This window comes from Uranotaenia lowii, chromosome 3, assembly GCF_029784155.1.
Source record: "Uranotaenia lowii strain MFRU-FL chromosome 3, ASM2978415v1, whole genome shotgun sequence".
NCBI classification, from domain to species: domain Eukaryota; kingdom Metazoa; phylum Arthropoda; class Insecta; order Diptera; family Culicidae; genus Uranotaenia; species Uranotaenia lowii.
The window spans coordinates 165,739,201-165,759,915 of NC_073693.1; the positions used below are offsets into that span (position 1 = coordinate 165,739,201).

Here is a 20,715-nt window from a genome sequence, read left to right on the forward strand (position 1 = left end):
ATATTTACGGTTTATGTTCTTTCGTTCTTTGATAGCTTATGTTTCTCTAATTCTTTCCATCATCTATGAAAATGTGAAAAAAGTCAATTTTTCTTGAAAATTTTCTCATGAGAGTTCTATCAAGACCTAGTTAATATGAAATGATAATTTTAGAATGGATGGTGATTGATATTATTAGCAATTATATGGATCTGTTTTAGATAATCGTTCAAAACAAACCGAAGTAATTTAAAAAAATCATAAACTACCAACTTATACAGAAATTTTACTTACAAGTTGAAGGTTTAAAATCTGCAGTAAATCCGAAAAAAAATATTTTTCACAAAATCTTTTCTTGTTTGCCCTGTTCATTATCAATCATTTGATGTTTAAAATTTAATTATCGCAAGAATAGGAGCAAAGTTATTGCAATAATAATGCATCAGTTTTTAAATCATAATTATGTTCCTATTCAAGTTTTAGCTTCATGCAACCTGAAAAACGTGGCATCAAGAGAACTTGCATACAACTTAATCAAAGCGTGCGTTTTTTAACTCTTCTTCCAGTCATGGGCTACTTGATTGAATAAAATATCTTTGCTTGTGCACAAGTTGGTGTGGAGATAACTTGAATGAAAAATATATTATCAATTTAAATTTGTTGCAAACATCTGTGAATAACTTGACCGCTATATATCCAATTTGTATGTTTATTACATCAAAAGAAAGGTAATTAAAAGGGCTAGCTTTACAAGAAAAGCTTTTTCAAAAAAATATTTTTTTTCTAATTTACTTTAGGTTATAAATTTTCAACTTGTAAGTAAAATTTCTGTACAAGTTGGTAGTTTATGATTTTTTTTTATTTTTTCGGTTTGTTTTGAACGATTATCTAAAACAGATCCATATAATTGCTAATCATATAAACCAGTATGCATCCTAAAATTATCGTTTCATATTAAAAGGGGCTTGTTAGAACTCTCATAAGAAAATGTTCAAGAAAAATGGACTTTTTTCATAAAAATTCATTGCGCAGAACAGAAATAAGTTCAATAGATCTCCAATTTCGAAGAGATACTTGAAAATGCCTGAGGAACAACCCATGTGAGTTTGACTTTGATCTGCGAAAAAAGGCGAAAAGTGAACTAGTCTAAATTGTATATACCTGGCCAGCTGGCAACTGATTGAACATTCTTATTTATAGTCAGTTATAGGAGGGAACTCATCTTACCTGTCGGTCACTTATGGGAATCGAACCCAAAAGTTTTCTTGCCGATACCGGGAATGGAACGCCTGGCATACCAAAACCAGACTCGCGCCAGCCTATCCGCTAGACCAGGGGTGAGCAATCCGCGGCCCGCGGGCCGCGTGTGGTCCGTGAGACCCTTATGTGCGGCCCGCGAAGCTTTTTTGAATTTTTTATGCCTTAATTTTTTCTACGATGAACAGTGAGGAAAATTGCAGATTGTTATCTTTTTTCTGGCATTTTAAGCGTTTATTATGCTCTGTTCAAGGCTTAAATGCAATATTGTTTTTTGGCATAACATAATATTGGTGTGTTTTTTTATTCAGCTATTTTTTTTCCTTATTATTAAACTCTTAAACTTTTAAACTTTGAGAGAAAATCCATTAAATAGAGTTCGAAGTACAGCCAAAAATCGGAAACTACACATGGTCAAAGGAATTTCGAAGCCGGTTTAGTGAAGTCATCACCAGTTTTCATTTCAAGCAAAAATATAAAGTTAAATGGTAAAAAATATGCTCAGCAGATTTTTTTAAAATTATTCTATTCAATTCGGCAAAAAGGCTTGTTCGGTTAGCATTCAAATACTGGAAAAGAAAACCAAAAACTTGTGATATTTTTTTATTTCTGAATATTGACGATTCTACCCAAAATATCTTTGACGATTATCTGTGAAGCTTTTTTCAGATACTTAATAGAAAATTTATCACAAACATCGATAAGTTGAGTTATTTCACTTATAATTCGGAATCCACATTACCAGAATCAAAATATAGCTTTAGAAATCCTATCGCAATGATATCTAAATAAGATTAAAATTGATAAAAATGTGGATAAAAATTCTAAAATCAAGAATGCAATGATTCAATACAGAACTTCAATTTAAACAAACGAGTTTTTAACGTTTGTAGGAAAAAAATATAAGCTTTGAGGATAAGTTTTAATAGTGGAAAAAATCACAAAATGTAAAATAGCGATTCAACGTCCAACGCTAAGAAGACTGTGATGTCTTTCAAAATATATTTATCATACTCTTAGTTATCACTGTGGCAAGCTCTAAAAATTTTTTGAATTGAAGTGATGACCAATAGTATCATCGGTTTAAACTAGAATGTTGTAAGAACGATTTTGCCAAGAAGTACCAACTATTAAACAATTGAGAGAAATTAAAAATGACAAAGATTTAGCAAGGTATCTTTTCAATATCGGGTATTTTAAAAGCCGTGTTGAATATCTGTTGTGAACACGTGAACTCGCTTTATCTATTATATTTCAGATTTGTTTTCGCCAAAAATTTGTAGTTATGAAAAATGATGTAGAGTTCTGATAATTATCACAAAAAATATTTTAGGTGCGGCCCGCCGACAAGATTTTAAATTTAAATTGGCCCGTTGATTCAAAAGGTTGCTCACCCCTGCGCTAGACCACATCAGCGCTGTATTTGCCTTGGAGAATTTTTAAATTGGCACAAAACCTGAAACCAAAATGATGTTGAATTTTTAAAAACAAAATGTTCAATTCTCCTATACAAAAATAAATTTTGAAATTTACTCATGTAAACGTTACTTGAAAACTCTGCAAAAAATCATGGATGAGTTTTGAACCACAACAAAGCTTTTGAGACCCTAGGGTTAAAGAAATTTAAAAACGACCCTAAATCGACTCAGTCTTATATACAGGGTCTTTAGCAGGGTGTGTCGAATTGCAACTTTTCCGAACTCAAATTTCAAAATTCTAAAAAGCTTCCTTTTCGGTAAAAACGAAGGACTGAATTTTTACAAATTTTTAAAATGAGGTTAAGGTTGATGGGTATGGAAATTTTGTATGGTAAAACGCAAAAATTTGTTTGGAATACTATTTTTGATTTTTCTTGTATATTTTATTTTCACGCGATACAAATGAAAGGAAGACGGCAAACCAGCAGAACTAGCTAAAAAATAGTTATAACGCCCCAAACAGAGCATTCTTTTTTTTCGAAAACAAAATCTAGCAACAGTGTAAGACTTACTGTTCAATTTTCAGAAATATTATTTTAACAAGATAGTTATTCTGAATGTTCTGATGAGTTGATCTGCATTAAAATCGTTTTTTTTTTAACAAAATAGAAATTTAGAGTCACCAGATGCCATGATTTTGCAAAAAAAACCTTCCTTTGCGGTTTGGGTCTACATATATGACCCGAACTTTACTTTCTCGAAGCGATATCTAAGGAACAGTTAAATTTTCTGACTTTTCTTAAAATGAGATGTTTTACAATTTCTGAATTTCAGATTTTCGAAAAGGGGAAACCAGAGTCACCCAAACAAAAAAAGGACAATTAGCCGGTTAGGGTTCAATAGGCCCGGAATATTGTTTTGGTTATAAAATCAAACCCATTGAACCGATTTTTTATAAACTACATCATTTTGAAATTGTCCAAGTGTTATATCAGATGCTGCTCAAAAATTTGAGTATAGATTTTTGTGGTCTTGACCTTAAAGCCAAACAGTCCTTAATAAATGGCTGTTTTGCATAAAAAATAACTCATTTTTTTAAAGTCATATTGAAAAACTTTTGATTGATATGAATTCAAATAGATTGAGAGCTCACATTGAAGTAACAAAAGTGGTTAGTTTTACAGATCACAACTGGTTATTTAAAAAATTCATAAAAAAAATTGCAAAGATTTTAAAATTTTCATGAAAATCAAGGAATTTAGATTTAAAATGATGATTTTGATTATGAAGAGACTGATACAGTGAACAATTTTAGTATCAAATCATATAATTGAAAATGAAATTATATTTTAAGAAATCATAAATACGACCATTCAATTCACTCCAGAATTTGAATTCTGCTCATTTAATCCATTTTATGTTGAAATACGGCTCAGCGAGTTTCTGAAATCTTTCGTTGTATATTACTCACGGTTCTTAATATGATGAAAATATCACAAAAAATTAAAAATAAGATAATTTTTGTTGGTTTCCAGGTTTTTATAGATTAAACAATTTATAAGCCCAGTTTTATAAATTTAAGCAAATTATTCAGTAAAAAAACACTGGTTTTTAAGTAGAGAAGCAATGATTTTTCTTTTTTCCTATATTTCCATTTATGACATATGACATTGGAAATAAAAAACTTTTATTCATTTAAATGAACCTTTAAATACGCTCAAGTTTAGTTGACATAGTGATATTTCATTACTTTAACCGTGATGGTCATGATCTTCTTTAAAAAACGCCATCGTTTTTAGCCCTTTTGTCTTTCGGCTCAATTTTCAGACACCAACAAGACTTAAATAATTTTTTTTCTTCATAAACAGACAATGAACATGTAAACAATTTCAAAATGGTATAATTTATGAAATTAAAAAACATTAACAATTCAACATACCATTGTGAAAGAGTTTCAAATCATAGCAATTCAGTTATTAACCTTTAATTCATTCATCAACTTTAAATCACCCAAAATATCGCTTTAGTTGAGCTTAATGCATCCATCTATTGAGCTCTGTTGACGTGTCACGGGTTTCCATCAATATAAAAGGACAAAGCTCAAAATAACCACCATACATGCTCTCGTACATTGACCACTGACGAGTTTTTTTTTGTTTGTGATAAATTTCTCGGAACTGCTCTGCTGGTGTGGATTCTGTGCAGCTCAACAGGTTCGGTTTTTTGCTTCCTTCCGAGTTTTTTTGTTTGATGATTAACTTATCTGCTTGCGTAGGCGATGCTGGGCCAAAGTCGTGTCGTGTGTATCAGATTCTGTTTTCGAAAACAAGCCAGCTTGCCAGTAGGATGGAATGAAGGCGATTCAAATTCCATCCGGACGATCCCATTCCATCTTCTCTCAACCATCGATGTGCTGTGTCTGTCTGTGGACACTGGTGATGGCTATCTAGCTTTTTCGAAGAATCATCTCGCAAACAACGCAAAAAATAAAACCAAAGTGTTTTAACCGTTTGTCCTGAACGAGAGCCATATTACCGTACCATGCATGCGTGTTTACGGTTGAAGAATCCATTTTATTATCAGGTCATCAGGTTTTATTGCGTTTTTTAGACCTTTCAATGTTTTGAATTATGTACTTCAGGAATTCCGACGAACTGTTGCTATAAAACTTCACGAACCAAAAAATGGACTTACATTTTTATTGTTTGACTTCTATTGCGAAGTAATCCCCCTCTCAATGTAAAAAAATCATAAACTGTTCTGCTCAAAATCTAACATTTTCCAACTCAAGGAGATTTCCGTTATGTTTTAAGCTTACATACTGCGAATCCACCAATCCACTATCTTGTGATGGTTGCTATTAAAAAATTTCATTTTTGTCTTCAATCATCTATGGTTAATGCATTACCAAATTTTTCTCTAGTGTCTCGGACTTATTTCCTGGAAAAACTTCAGCTGCAATTTTGCCTCCCGTAAAAAAACTTTCTCTTCATTGGTTTGAGTGCAACAGGTGAAATGTTATTGGATTTCATGAGCTTCCTTCCATAACAGTAAGCGTAAGCGTAAGCAAAACAAACTTCATTGTTGGGTTTGAAATCCATTCATGTTCATCAAAACAGAACACTATAGCTATTCATCGATTTCCATTCTTCCTTCAATCACGATGTTCTGTTAATGGATTAAATTGATTTTATGTCAAGTCGCTCCCCTTAAAAACTGATGTTATATACATTGAAACTGAAAAATTAAAACTTTTTTTCTTCTTAACACATTAAGAACCAAGAAGAAATCGAAGCCGGGAAACTCCGGATTAAATACTGTCAACTGGGGCATTAACTTCAATGGCTTCTAAAAACATTATGTCTAGAGATAAATCAAACGGCATTAGCATCAAAACTTTAAGGTTGATGGGACATCACATTGACGTAGTCAGAAAACTGTTAGTTTCATTAGTATTTTTTAATGAACTAAAAAACATGCGGTCTTTACGGAAACTGGTTGGTATTCGGATCATCAATCAAATGACATCGGTACTTTCTGAACTCTAATTTTAATTTCTCAGTTAAGTTTGGGTGCCAAATAGATGCACACAATGCGCGACGGATTCGTTAACAAAACTGACTTGGATCATCTTCAGTAAGCCAACGCCTTACAATGCGTTGTGTATTTGATACAAAATCTAATAAAAACCTTTGAAAATTTATACTTTTTGACAAATTGGTGATACCATAAAAGCTGTAAGGTATAAAAACACCTATAACAGTAACTTTTAGTTTTGTTCGAACAATTTTTTTTTTGCCGCTAAAGGTGATAATGGAAAAAATATAAGGGTGCTGCATGCATTCAGGGGTAAAAATATAACCAACAAATTTGAAATTGAAATCATAAAATCCAATAGAGGGATGGAAGAATATTTAATGTAAACAAACGTGTGATGCAGAACAATCGTATTGCAGCGTGCGTCAATTTTTTAATTTTTTTTGTCTTTATTTAAGAGGTTTTTAGCCACAGGCTGGTTCACCTCTGGGTTTTCAAAGTTTAAATTATGTAACATTTCAATTTATTCACTCTTATACACCCTGATCATCTTACAATCAGTTTAATTTTTATTTCTGAGCTATTACTTCATGCTATTTCAAGTTTCCTTGGCCATTTCAAATAAGTTTTCGTCTCACACACGTCTGAAGATATTTGGATCATCTTTGGAATATTGAAATCAAAATGTACAAAAACCTGTAATCGACCTAGCTTTCCAATACTGGTGTTAAGTCCTTACAGAATCGATATTTTTGATGTAACCATGGAGTTCTAAGTTTGAATAAAACACACATTTAAATATATGTGTTTGAATAATCTTGCTGTCGTTGCTCCTACGACGTCTTGTCCGACTTGTGCTTACCAAGGGAATTGACGGAAGTTTTGCCCCATATAAATCTGTATATTCAAGCTAAAAAATCTATTTAATCTGTACAAAATCTCAAAAATCTGTATTGAAATCTGTATCGCTCATTTGGATGCAGAATGCTTCAGAAAGGTAGGAATAATTGATAAACTCATTGTAACATGAATTTTGAATTCAAGTTCATTAAGAAAACCTTTTATTTGCAGCTATTTTTACTAAAACATTTATCAATTTTATCGTGGTATTCCATCTAGCAAAATTTTGATTAGGGGAGAGTGGGGATACTTGATCCCCTTTTCTTATTTTCACCATATCTTTTTGGAACAATTTAGCAACTCGCCGTCTTTGACAATTTCTGACAGCTTGTAACTTCAAGTTTCTATGCTCCAAAAATTAGAACGATACTTGAACCCGTTGATGAACTAGAAGCATTTTCGTGGGAGTAAAAAAATTGCGACTTTTCTGAAGTTAGGGGAGACTTGATCCCCTATTGAAGGAGACTTGATCTTTTATTCAGGAAGCCCTAATCCTTGTATGAATATCAAACAAAACCCCAAGATAGAATGTTAATTGACCATTTTGGTCATGTTTGTTCTCATTTTACAATTTATAGCAGACATAAGAAGAAAATTCTAAAACTTTGTCTCAACGCTAATAACATTGCATACTTAAAGGCGCTATTTTTTATAATTAAGAGAAAATGAATTATTTTTGCTCTTTTCTTCAGACAATTGTTTGATAAATATTAGTTTTTGGATAAATATTAGTAATTTCGTAATCAGCAATCATAACGATCAATTCAGAAGAAGAATGTGCCGTTTGGAAAGGGGGATCAATTGTACCCAACTCTAGGGGATCAATTGTACCCATAATCAACATTTTAGAAAACTTTTTCTGAAAAAAGTTGAGAGTTTTCCATTGCTTTGAAAATATGGCATTATGAAGGTCATTTTACGCTCGAACGATTGATACATTGGAACAAATATTTTTTTCATAATTTTCCCATGTACGGAACATTCTAAAGTGATGAAAAAAGATCTTCAAGTTACATTTTGTGAATTTTTTTTAACAAAGTTCAATTACTCAAACAATTATTTTGTTAAAAATTTTTAAACTACAAGCATTGTTATTTTGCTCATTTTGGCACATTTTTCTAGATTATTTGATCTTTGTAAGACATTCCAGTTTCGAGATATAGCAAAGGAATCAAGTATCCCCAGGGATCAAGTATCCTCATTCTCCCCTACATATTTTCGGGTTTTACAAATTTTATATTTCACGAATTTAACCAATGATTTACACTTGAGAATTGCGTCCATAGTTCACGTGGTTAGAAGGTTTCTTACTTAAATTGAACAAATATTTCATAATAAAAAGCTGACTCTATTCATTGGTTTCAAGCTGGATTAGTTTTTAAAGCCCAACTACATACACTCTGAAGCATTGGTTGTCAAGATGTCCATCAAACGAGACTCATTTTGAAGCTTGTAGCCAGCAGAGTATGTTTTTTTTTAATTTAGCACCCTGGATATGCCTGTGAAAGATTGTTTAAAAATATGTTTTCATTAGTTCAGTGGTCTTAAACAGTTAAAAAATTTGATGACGAGCACAATATGTAAAAGTAACCAGTGGAAAACTGCCGGGGACTGAAAATCTGTGTAAAATCCGTATAAATTCATCGCGCACTAAAAGGCTAATAGTTATTTCGGGATAATAAAGAGAATTGCATTTTTTGAAATTTATTTTCCAGGATCTGTTTTCAAAACGATATTCGCCTCAATATTGCTTCTGCAACTAGTGATCCAAAAGGCGAACAGTCATTCTGGAATTCAAAAGAACGCTCACATTTGGGGAATAAACAAAATGAGAAAGCAAAAGGACACAAAATTATATTTTTGATCTTTTGGAATATATAATCAAAGAAAAGCTAAACTTGTCAATCGGATAATGAAATTAAGTTAATTTTAAAGGAGTTTAATGACTTAGGCAAATGATCCAATGCAGTAGAATAGGCAATTGATTTTATTTTCTCAAACCTTGAATGCGTTTTTCTCAAAACAGATGCCCGAATTCTGAATGATCAAAGCCTCATTTGGCTTTCGACATTTGGTCTTTAGTTTTCAGAATAGCGTCCAATCTAGAGGAGCTAAGAGTCAGAATTGTGTACAGAGGTCGTGAAAATCCAAACTACACGCACGTAGAAATAGCAAAATTATTGAATGTGGCGAAATCAATCGTAACCAAAGTAACAAAAGTGTTCGGGGAACGTTTGTTGACAACTAGGAAGCCGGGATCTGGGGAAAATCGAAATCCGGGAGCCGCAGAGACGAACAGAAGAGTGGCTATCACCTTCAAGCGAAACTCCTATCTCTCCGTTCGGGCTGTCGCCAATAAGTTGGGAATATCGTCCACAACCGTGCATGAAGCTTAAAAACGATCCGAACTATCGACTTATAAGAAGGTGGTGACTGCTAATCGCAATGAAAAGAAAAACCTTATGGCAAAAACAAGCTCTCGGAAGCTGTATATGACATTGTTGAACAAGTTTTATTGCGTGGTAATGGAGGACGAAAACTACACCAAGGCAGACTTCAGACAGCTTCCGAGACAAGAGTATTTTACAGCAACTGGAAGGAGAAAGATGACAGACATTTTCAAGCATATTAAACAATCAAAGTTTAGCCAGTAGCATGGAAAGCTAGACTTTTGTTGCAGCCGGGTCCGTCAACCAGGAAATTTATGTAGAAGAGTGTCTTCAAGAGCGTTTGCTGCCTTTCCTGAAGAAACATGACTTGTCTGTGCTGTTTTGGTTGGATTTGGCATCCTGCTATTATGGAAAAAAGGGCCATGGAGTGGTATGCCGCTAACAACATTCAGGTTGTGCCCAAGGAAAAGAACTTAAGACACAAGAACTTCCCCCAATCGAAGAATATTGGACGATAGTTAAGCAGAACCTTAAGAAGACCCGAAAAACTGTTAGCAGTGAGAAGCAGTTCAAAGCAAAGTAGATAAGGAGACTGTACAAAATCTAATGGTAAATTTCCGAAATTTTTATCACTTCCGAAATGCTCGACATTGAATCTCAAGTTTCGTAAACAGACTGACGCTTAATCGGCTGTCTTCTTTTTCGTTGCGCTTTCGTTAAGTTTCGTTCTATTATTAACGATTACGAAGCTAATTTTTGAAAGATCGTTTGCGTGCAAGAAAATGTAAAAAATGGGTGGTAATACTAGCTTGTTATAAAGCATTATTTTTTCCGATTGGGTAAGAGTTCACAAAAAATTATAGATATCAACTTAAAGTAGAAGGTTCAGAAATTTTAGTAAGCTTTTGGATAAAATGTGTATGTGCCGTAAAGCATTGTAAATCGACGACAAAAAAAGGTAATTTTTTCACTGTTCCAAAAACTTCTCGGTACTTCTGAAAACTAAAGAAAAATGCACATTTCTTAATGTAATTTGATAAAAGAGAAGTCAATTAACATTTATTTGAAATTTGGAACAGCCCCAACAATTGATAAGCTAGAAATTTCTATTCAAAAATACATAATTTTTTGCTAGTTTCTACCATATTTTTTGGGAAGTTGCATACACACAGGCGTAATAATTTTAAAGCTGGAGGGCAGATTTGGATATTTGATGGGGCTTGAAATGAAAACAAATTACATCCTTACATTAAAACACAATTTAAATTGACATCGATCAATGGTTATATCATGTTTTGTATTTTTATCGGACCGGCTTATATGGTCTGAATTTAAACTTTATATAACCACTAAGTTTGTCTGTGCACTAAGCGTACAGAATTTCCATACAGAATTTTACATTTTTGATTGTCTTAAGCAAAAAGTTTTTAAATTCTATCTAAAATATTCATTAAAAGTAGCAACTAAACCCAAACCAATAGGTTTAAAGTTACAACGAAAAAATCATACATGCATACTTGCATACTTAATGATGGATAAAATACAGATAGAAAATTGTCAAAAATGAAAAGGTTTTGAAAATGGGCGAAGAGAATTGATTAGAAGACATTTTTTCTTATGTTAGTTTCAACGACTAACTATTTTTAAATGGAACAATCATTAGAATTGACTCTCCTACAGGGATTACTTATTCTTATTAAGTGAAGCAAAACTTCAATTGAAACTTCAAAGGAGTGTTGTCTTCATAATGATTTGGAATCATGAAAACTTTACTCAACGGATTGTAAAGTCGTCTATAATTTATCGTTCACCCAGAATGTTGCTTACTCAATATCGTATTAACCCAGATGGCAGCAGTACAGCTTCGATACAGCGAATTGACTGAATGAAGGTGTACACGATCGTATTTATTTAACCAATTTTGGTTCAAAAGTAACCATTTTCGACCTTTTCCCGCGTTATGTCCTTTTATGACTTCTCCGCTAGAACCCATAAAATGACTTTTCGGGGAGAAGTTGAAATTTGGTTATTTTTTAACCGTTTATCAATATGGCGAGGAAGTGAGAAAATGGTTTTTTTTAAATTGAAATTAAATAGGATGATTGATGAAGATTTGAGCTGTGATAATCAGAAAAATTTTTCGATTTTGAAATGTTTTATTAATTGTCAAAACTATGTTCATCACTGTATTTTTACATTTCAATGATTTCCGTGAAATAAACGCGAACTCGTCGACATCGTGGCAATCTTCCAAATCAGACGTGGCAATTCGTTTCAACCATTACGGATTCCAACCCCTCGGAGTGAGACGGTCAACGTGAACATGTCCTTGCCTCGGTTGCTTTCATCGAATCGGTTCGGGACGGTGCCGATCAGATCCGGGGCAAAAACCGAGCGATTAACCTTTGATTAGCGATTTTCGATCCGCTCTAATGCTTCCGTCTTCCAGACTAAGTCGGGAAGAAGATTTTGGCCGTCTGGGATCATTCAAGAAGCGACTAACATTCGATGGCCATCAGTTCCGGTTCCGGGGAGGATTCCTTCGATTTGAACTGATTTTAATGACCAAAAGATGTGTTCAGTTCGGAGTGGGGATCCGTCAACAACATTTGATTTTTCCGGGCCTCCGTGGGGTTGGACATTATCGATATAATGTTTGCTGCATCTCGCAGGCGGTTTTCTTGCTTTGCTGTTTGGTTGGCATCGAGTGGAGTTCGTTACAAATCTCCTGCATTTGCTGGAACTTGTTTCGTCCATCCGAGAATCCCGATCAGCTTTCGTGACCATCACGATTCGATCGAAAACATTTCGCCATCCACACTGAACACTAAATGGCTGAAACAATCTGAAAGTGATTGCATTTGAAACCGAACCGTACGGTGCACGGTAGATTTTCTCGGACACCTGTTAAAAAGGAAGGATTATCGTTTTCGCTGAAAAATTTCCTTCAAAACAAACTTACCTACACAGACATCAACGCGATTTTCTTTCTTGCTCAAGTCCTGATTACACTAGTTTACAGCATTTTTGAACTCAGTAAACTGAAGGTCATTTCCAATATGAAATCGGGCGCTGAATCCGAAAATGAAATTAAAAAAAATCTCAGTAGAACCGTTTTTGAGTTATGCTCCAAATATGAAATTTTGGAAAAATTAAAAAAGTTCTTGTACTTACATTAAAATATCTCGGACGGCATAACAGTAATTTGAAATCCCTCTTTTGCATAATGAAGGTGAATAAGTTTTCTATCGATCATCTGAACACTGTTTTTGCGTTTGACCAACAGTATTGCTGATATTAGTGACTTTATAAGAAACAAAATTATGAAAAACGCATTTTTTTAGAGAAAATTTTGTTTCAACGAAAGTTTTAGACTCGATGGTAGCATTTAAAAAATCTGATTTTCTTTTGCGCTTAAATGTCAATTTAAAACAAAGATTTCAAGTGGTTTTTTATCAAAATCGGTTGAAAATTGAAGAAGTTATGGCTACTTTACCATAACTCAAATTTTTGGAGTTTTTAATAGTTTAACGAACCGCAGTAAACTTATCATAGTATAGGAAGAATGAAACATGATAAATCTCACTCGCTCCAAGTCAAAATTGTTTATTAGCTTACCAGAAGGTCACATGCTAAGTTTCAGGAAGATCTGACCATAGGGAGGGGTTGCTTAAGTCTCAAACATGAATAAAATTTTGAGGTATTTTGCCCGGAAGGAACGAAAAATACTGGTTTTTCATCAATAACTTTTTTCATCACTAGCTGATTGTTTTTAATGGTTAATTTTCTTAAAGTCTAAGTTGAGACAAATATTTCACCCGAAGACTGTAACTCGATTGGATTTGAAACAGAAAAGTTATTGCGGTTCAAAGATTGTATTTTGGTCGAAAATTGTCGTATAAAACGCAATGCGTAAAAAGTACTCATTGCGTGTTGGACAAAATTTGCGGCCTTTGAACCGCAATAACTTTTCTGTTTCAAATCCAATCGAGTTACAGTCTTCGGGTGAAATATTTGTCTCAACTTAGACTTTATGAAGATCAACCATAAAAAACAATCAGCTAGTGATGAAAAAAGTTATTGATGAAAAACCAGTATTTTTCGTTCCTTCCGGGCAAAATATCTTAAAATTTTATTCACGTTTGAGACTTAAGCAACCTCTCCCTATCTTCCTGAAACGTGGCATGTGACCTTTTGGTAAGCTAATAAATAATTTTGACTTAGAGCGAGTGAGATTTATCATGTTTCATTCTTCCTATACTATGATAAGTTTACTGCGGTTCGTTAAACTATTAAAAACTTCAAAAATTTGAGTTATGGTAAAGTAGCCATAACTTCTTCAATTTTCAACCGACTTTGGTAAATAACCACTTGAAATCTTTGTATTTAATTGGCATTTAAGCGCAAAAGAAAATCAGATTTTTTAAATCCTACAATCGAGTCTAAAACTTTCGTTGAAACAAAATTTTCTCTAAAAAAATGCGTTTTTCATAATTTTGTTTCTTATAAAGTCACTAATATCAGCAATACTGTTGGTCAAACGCAAAAACAGTGTTCAGATGATCGATAGAAAACTTATTCACCTTCAATATGCAAAAGAGGGATTTCAAATTATTGTTATGCCGTCCGAGATATTTTAATCTAAGTACAAGAACTTTTTTAATTTTTTCGAAATTTCATATTTGGAGCATAACTCAAAAACGGTTCTACTGAGATTTTTTTTAATTTCATTTTCGGATTTAGCGCCCGAATATTATATTAAAAATGTTGGTCAGTTAATCAAGTTCACGATTTTTTTTAAAATTTTGTAAACTAGTGTTATTAGCCCGGAGATCTTCCTTTCGTACTCTTTTACAAAATCCAGCAACCGAATTCTTTGCAGTTTTTCCTCCGGAGCGTTTAGGACTGCATACTGATGCGACCGAATTTCGGTCCCTCTTGCTGGGGGTAACCGGACCATCATATTTCTCATCACCTTCCGGTGCTCCTTGACCCCTTTCCTCCTTGAGCCTACGCATTTCCAGATGTTCAGTATTCTCTACATGATTCCCATGATTCTACAGCATTCGTGTAGTAAATATTTGTGACCGTTACCTGCCATTTTAAAGTTCACTGTTATTCAATAAAATATTTGTTATAAAATGCAAACTTACCCTTTTCTACAGATATTTTATAAAAGAATGAAGAAAATGTACGCAATGGTACGATTGCGAAAATGGACTATGTTTTTCGGTTCTTTTTATCGATTGAGGTTGAATTTCCTTCCTTTTTTGTTAATACCCGAAAACTAGGAATATGGTTAAAATTGTACCTTAAAATATTGATGAAAAATAACCATATTGGCAGTTCTGCAGAAAAAACCAAAAAATGGTTAATTTTCATTCAAAAATGGTTAAATAAAAACGAGCGTGTAAATACAAATAATACACAGCTTTTAGTCATTCTTTAGAATTATTTCCATATCAACTGACATTACACTCATAATTCAAACATAGGGGAAAACTGTACAAGACGCACCAGTTAAGCATAATTGCTATTTACAGCGATACCAATCATATATGAACCAAATTGAAAGTTGACGACGATTCAGGGATCAGATTTACGTATTATCGAAAAGAAAAAATATGATAAAAACACGGTTTTGACTATATTTTTTGTAAAAAACTTAAACAGCCAGAAAACAAACCGCGGGGTAGAACGCCAAAACTAGTGGACAGAACGCACCAAACATGAAGGGTGGTAATGAATGGAACAACGATTATACGGAATGTAATTGTTCAAACATCAAATGTTTGATTAAATGTTCATCGTATTTTTGTAAACTAACCATTCTTTGGCTAAAAATCATTGAGTTTTGCTAAACTCTACGAAAATTTCGCTTTTCAAAATACACTTTTTAATATCCTTAGGGGAGAGTGGGGATACTTGATCCCCTTTTCTTATTTTCACCATATCTTTTTGGAAAAATTTAGCAACTCGCCGTCTTTGACATTTTCTGACAGCTTGTAACTTCAAGTTTCTATGCTCCAAAAATTAGAACGATACTTGAACCCGTAGATGAACTAGAAGCATTTTCGTGGGAGTAAAAAAATTGCGATTTTTCTGAAGTTAGGGGAGACTTGATCCCCTATTGAAGGAGACTTGATCTTATATTCAGGAAGCCCTAATCCTTGTATAAAAATCAAACAAAACCCCAAGATAGAATGTTAATTGACTATTTTGGTCATGTTTGTTCTCATTTCACAATTTATAGCAGACATAAGAAGAAAATTCTATAACTTTGTGTCAACGCTTAAAACATTGCATACTTAAAGGCGCTATTTTTTATAATTAAGAGAAAATTAATTATTTTTGCTCTTTTCTTCAGACAATTGTTTAATAAATATTAGTTTTTGGATAAATATTAGTAATTTCGTAATCAGCAATCATAACGATCAATTCAGAAGAAGAATATGCCGTTTGGAAGGGGGATCAATTGTACCCAACTCTAGGGGATCAATTGTACCCATAATCAACATTTTAGAAAACTTTTTCTGAAAAAAAGTTAAGAGTCTTCCATTGCTTTGAAAATATGGCATTATGAAGTTCATTTTACGCTCAAACGATTGATACATTGGAACAAATATTTTTTTCATAATTTTCCCATGTAAGGAACATTTTAAAGTGATGAAAAAAGATCTTTAAGTTACATTTTATGAAATTTTTCAAACAAAGTTCAATTACTCAAACAGTTATTTTGTTAAAAATTTTAAAACTACAAGCATTGATATTTTGCTCATTTTGGCACATTTTTCTAGAACATTTGATCTTTGTAAGACATTCCAGTTTCGAGATATAGCTAAGGAATCAAGTATCCCCAGGGATCAAGTATCCTCATTCTCCCCTATATATAAAACGCCTTCAAGTAGGCAACGAAATTCAATTTTTGTGACTGATATAGTAATATCGCGACAAACATGGCGGCCGATAATTTTTTCGAGTCGAATATTGGTGCACCGTTTTAACTCGAACAAGGACGAAACTTGTTATAATTATGCATTGTTATCGTAAATTGGGAGTCAGCAAATAAAATGAATGGCATTTTGTTTGGAAATTCGGGTTTTCTCAAAAGTTTACAGCAATCAAAATTTGAGCGTAAAACACGTGGTCTTGTAGGCATTCTTCCCCAATTTCCATATGAGCGATTTTTGATAAAATTTTGTAAGAAGTTAATAAAATACAACTAAAATTTAATAGTCTTCCAAAAGTGCATATGAGTGGATAAACGATAAGCTGTTGTTTCATCATATTGCGCAGGCTGTTTCACCATAAAACCTTATATGTTACTCATGAAAAATAACAAGTTTCACGCCGATTCCATTAATTCTTCTGTTTCTAAGAACTGAAGTAGTTTTTGTGAACTTTTCATCTATTGAATGATGAAGAAGCTTGTTTGCTACAATATAAATGAAGAAAAACATCATTCGAAGCCGTTGGTTCGTGTATATTTGAGAATGAATGACATGGGCCATCTTACCCCGCTGGTGCGTTTTGTACATGTGTAACCCTATTTCTTTTTTCTTTGATCACCAAATATTTTTTCCGCCTTTTGTACATGTTGAACATCAATACTTTGATTTTGATCGTGCCAGAACTTCATGGAGCCATCGTGTAACTGGATAAACGGCAAAAATATCTTCTTAAGATATTTATCCTTGTAAACTTTTCCATTCATGGTTGCTCCAGTGATGAAATTTTGTGTATTATTTCAACAGCCAAAATTTACAGTTGTAAAATATAAAATTTGGCTTGCCAAATCATCAACTTTCGGGCAAATTTATCCGCGAAAGCAATTTTGAATCTATCGGGGGCATTCCCGTTAAGGTTAGAAAGGTACAATTTCTGGCCCAGGATTTTTCGATCCTCCTTGGCGATCATTCTTCCTGACCATGTTGGGATTTCAACGTGGTGGTGCAGAATTATTTTTCCTCTCTCGCGTTCCATCTTAGATAACATTTCAACGCATGTAGATTTTTTTTTGTAAATTTTAAGAAGAAGATTGGCTTGCAGGAGAAGATTGTTAAGTTTTCTTCTTGCTTGCCTGGCTAGATCAGATGACCAATCAAATACGGCTTAAATTTACTTCGAATAAAGAAAGGAGATTTCAAATTTACATGTCTATGTCTTGTTACTTTTATTGTGAAATCATTTTTGTTGTTGTTTAGGCAATTTTCTTGCACATTTCAATCTTAAACATGGTAGCATGGCAAAATATTTGGTTACTCACTCAAAATTCAAAGCCAAGGTTTTGAAAGGCAAAACCAAATGTTTCTAACCTTTCTAACCTTATCAGATATGTTTCCGAAAATATCTGGGCAGCAATTTCGGGTTATTTTTCGCAATTTCCGCCAATATCCAAATTATTTAAAAAAAAAATGGAAAACATAATCTGAAAAACAATATTTTTAAAACACTTCAGTCTACTTTAAATCATATTTTAAGTTTCCAAGAAAACGTTCAAGTTAATTTTGATGAAGTTTGCTCAAATTGTTTAGAACGCAAAATACATAATTCTAATTGAAAACAAAAATTAAACTAAGAAAACCCAATTGTAACAAATCAAAAAGATTGTACCATACGTTACAGGAATAAAATGAGTTATTATTATTATTAATGAATAAAATTGAATTTTCGTTTGATTTTGCATATAAAGTGAACAAAATCGGGCAAAACTTGGGCAATCTGTCAAGCTTAGTGTGATAATTGAAATTCAATGTTAGGGACAGAATTGTTTTTTTTTTAAACTGACTAGAATTGTTAACCTGAAATAAGATTTAGAAGTTTTGGATTTAGTTCAGAGTCGATGTTGTTACTCTTGAATCATTTTAGTCGTTCATCAAAAATTGATTAAGAACTTGAAATTCTGAGTTTTGAGAAGAACATTTTATGTGTTTGAGCAGAAGATGTTAAATAATTAAGCTAATTCTCATCTTGAATACTCGAACTTCGGTATCATTAGTGGGAAGTGGGGTAAGTGGGAACGATGGCTATTAAAAAAATACTTTTTTTTCCAAACTATTAATGCAAAGAGTTAAATTTAGTTGTAATCTATTCAATAATTGTAAAAGAGATACGATTCCGACAGTAACGAATGTTTACAAAGACTTTTTGTTAATTTCTTATTTTTAAATGTCGAGTTGATGTGCATCTTTTTTGGATTTCTAGGACTGTTTAAGAAAGTAACCTATTCAACCAATAAAACACAAGTTTGTTGAATATTTCCTGAGAAATCGAAGGGAAAATATACCTTTCCCACTTACCCCATAAAGCGGGTTAAGCGAAGATACCAGCAGTCCATAACACAATTAAATTATTTATTTAATTTTTTTTCCAAATAATCATTTTTCCCAAAAAAAAAAAACTCACCTATTCCATACACACTTAAGATTATTACGCGACCCCTTCCAGTGACCCGAGCTGACCTAATTTTTGCATGGAGCTTTGTGATTTACGCCATTCTACTTACTATGTATGGTTTTTTTTGCAGGATCAGCAAACTTATGAAATGGGGTGCTCTTTTCTATAAATGAGGCCCTCAGGGCCAAAAGGGTAGCCTGTGTGCAAAAAAGGTCAGTTTTAAATTAATAATGCCAACGGATTTTTCATATTTCAAACTTAAAAAGACAAACACCGTCTTTGCCGATTAACATACGGTGAATATATTTTTTAATTATATTTGAGGATTTTTTCAGATTTTTTTTAAATGTATTGACCTGCTTTACGGTCGAAAAAAGACTGCAAATTTTCGTTAAATACATGGAAAATTGCCAAACACAATAAATTAAAAGCGAATTTTCTATAAATTAGTTTTTGATTCAAATTTTTATGCCATGATTTAAATAGCTTTCTAACAAACACATATATCGTTTTCTCAGGAATAATTGCACTCGATATTCCTTTGAATTTTCAGAAAAACATGAATAGGGGTTGAATTATCGAAAACTTCATGTTCGAGAAATCGTTTTTGTGAGTCTTTCTTCGTATAATACATGGCTTCCCAGCTGTAAAGATAAGACGATATCAGCAAATCCTTGCGATTCATAATATAAAAATCACTGATTCATCGCCGCATGAGGAAACTGGAATGGGTTTCCTGATGGTCCTAAGCAATATAATGCTTGTGGCCAGGATTTTCTTCTCTTTTAGGCGTCTTTTGATAGTCTCGAAAACCGACTCCCCAATGATTTATATTCCTTGCCGATGAGCACGTAAACCGCCTTCCCAATTTTGTCAATGTTTATCGTCTAGAGATGGAGACCTCTAAATATTGCTCGGTAGTACATTCGATACAGCCGATGTAAGAGGATCGATTTCATTATGGTATTGATATTTTGCCTCATGAAAAATTATTGCCTGTTTCTTCAAGCGTTCCTCCCACCCATAACTTTACCACCTCTCGCTGTCTTCCCATCGATTCCAAATCGCCTTCACCAGTTTTATTTTCCTCCCATAGAAAAAAAAAAAATTGTAAGACTACCGAAACCCCAATCGAAGATCTTTTATTGACGCTTTTCTCTTTATCAATGTTTGCTTTTATTTGGCTTCCTTCGTATTTTTCTCGCCGAACGTATGCTGTCGGATTCGGCGCCTTTTTTGTGTCGTCTTTGGCTAAAAGATATTGCTAGGATCACGTCTGGGCAATTTTTTGCTCCCCACCAAGATAGACGCGGATGTGTTCGAAGCGATTGGGAAATTCTCCACGGCCGAGCAGGGAGAATTGCTACGAAGCTGGTACCATCAGCAACACCGGATAAACCCTGCCAGAGTCAATGGCGAAACCGGCGAAGAAGGTTGTTACGTGTTGCAGACACATTTCAGGTGAGTGTAATTGGTGAAACCAGATTACCAGCTCGATGATTTTCTGATGATATAAAATATGAAGACAAAAATATCGAAATTCAACTTTCATTGATTTATTAGTAATTTTAATTCTAAGGAATTTCATTGATGAGAACTGTATAATAGTTCAATTTTTTTAAGTTTTTTTTTGTCATATAGTCATACCAAATGAATATAAAAATGAAGCGATCCTTTTTCAATTGACTCTAGAATAGAATGACTTTTTGTAACGTTAAAAAGTTGAATGTAAAATTTCGGGTACATCTGAGCACCTACCTCTGTTTGGGAGCTTCCTTTTGATAAATATCAAACGTTTTTACTCTCCGTAAAATTGTTTTTAATTGTTTTTGGTTATC

The 20,715-nt window shown here is 33.2% G+C and overlaps 1 protein-coding gene across 5 annotated transcripts in view; it reads left to right on the forward strand.

Annotated features, from left to right (window-relative positions):
- LOC129758243 (protein qui-1) overlaps positions 1 to 20,715 on the forward strand; it is a 457,546-nt gene that overhangs the window by 202,864 nt on the left and 233,967 nt on the right. For all 5 annotated transcript variants that reach the window (XR_008739925.1, XM_055755711.1, XM_055755712.1 and 2 more), the window contains one exon: positions 20,136 to 20,338. Coding sequence is in view for 4 of the 5 variants with exons in the window: in XM_055755711.1 (XP_055611686.1) it covers positions 20,136 to 20,338 (203 nt within the window). In the remaining variant the exon portion in view is untranslated. The remainder of the gene's footprint in view (positions 1 to 20,135; positions 20,339 to 20,715) is intronic.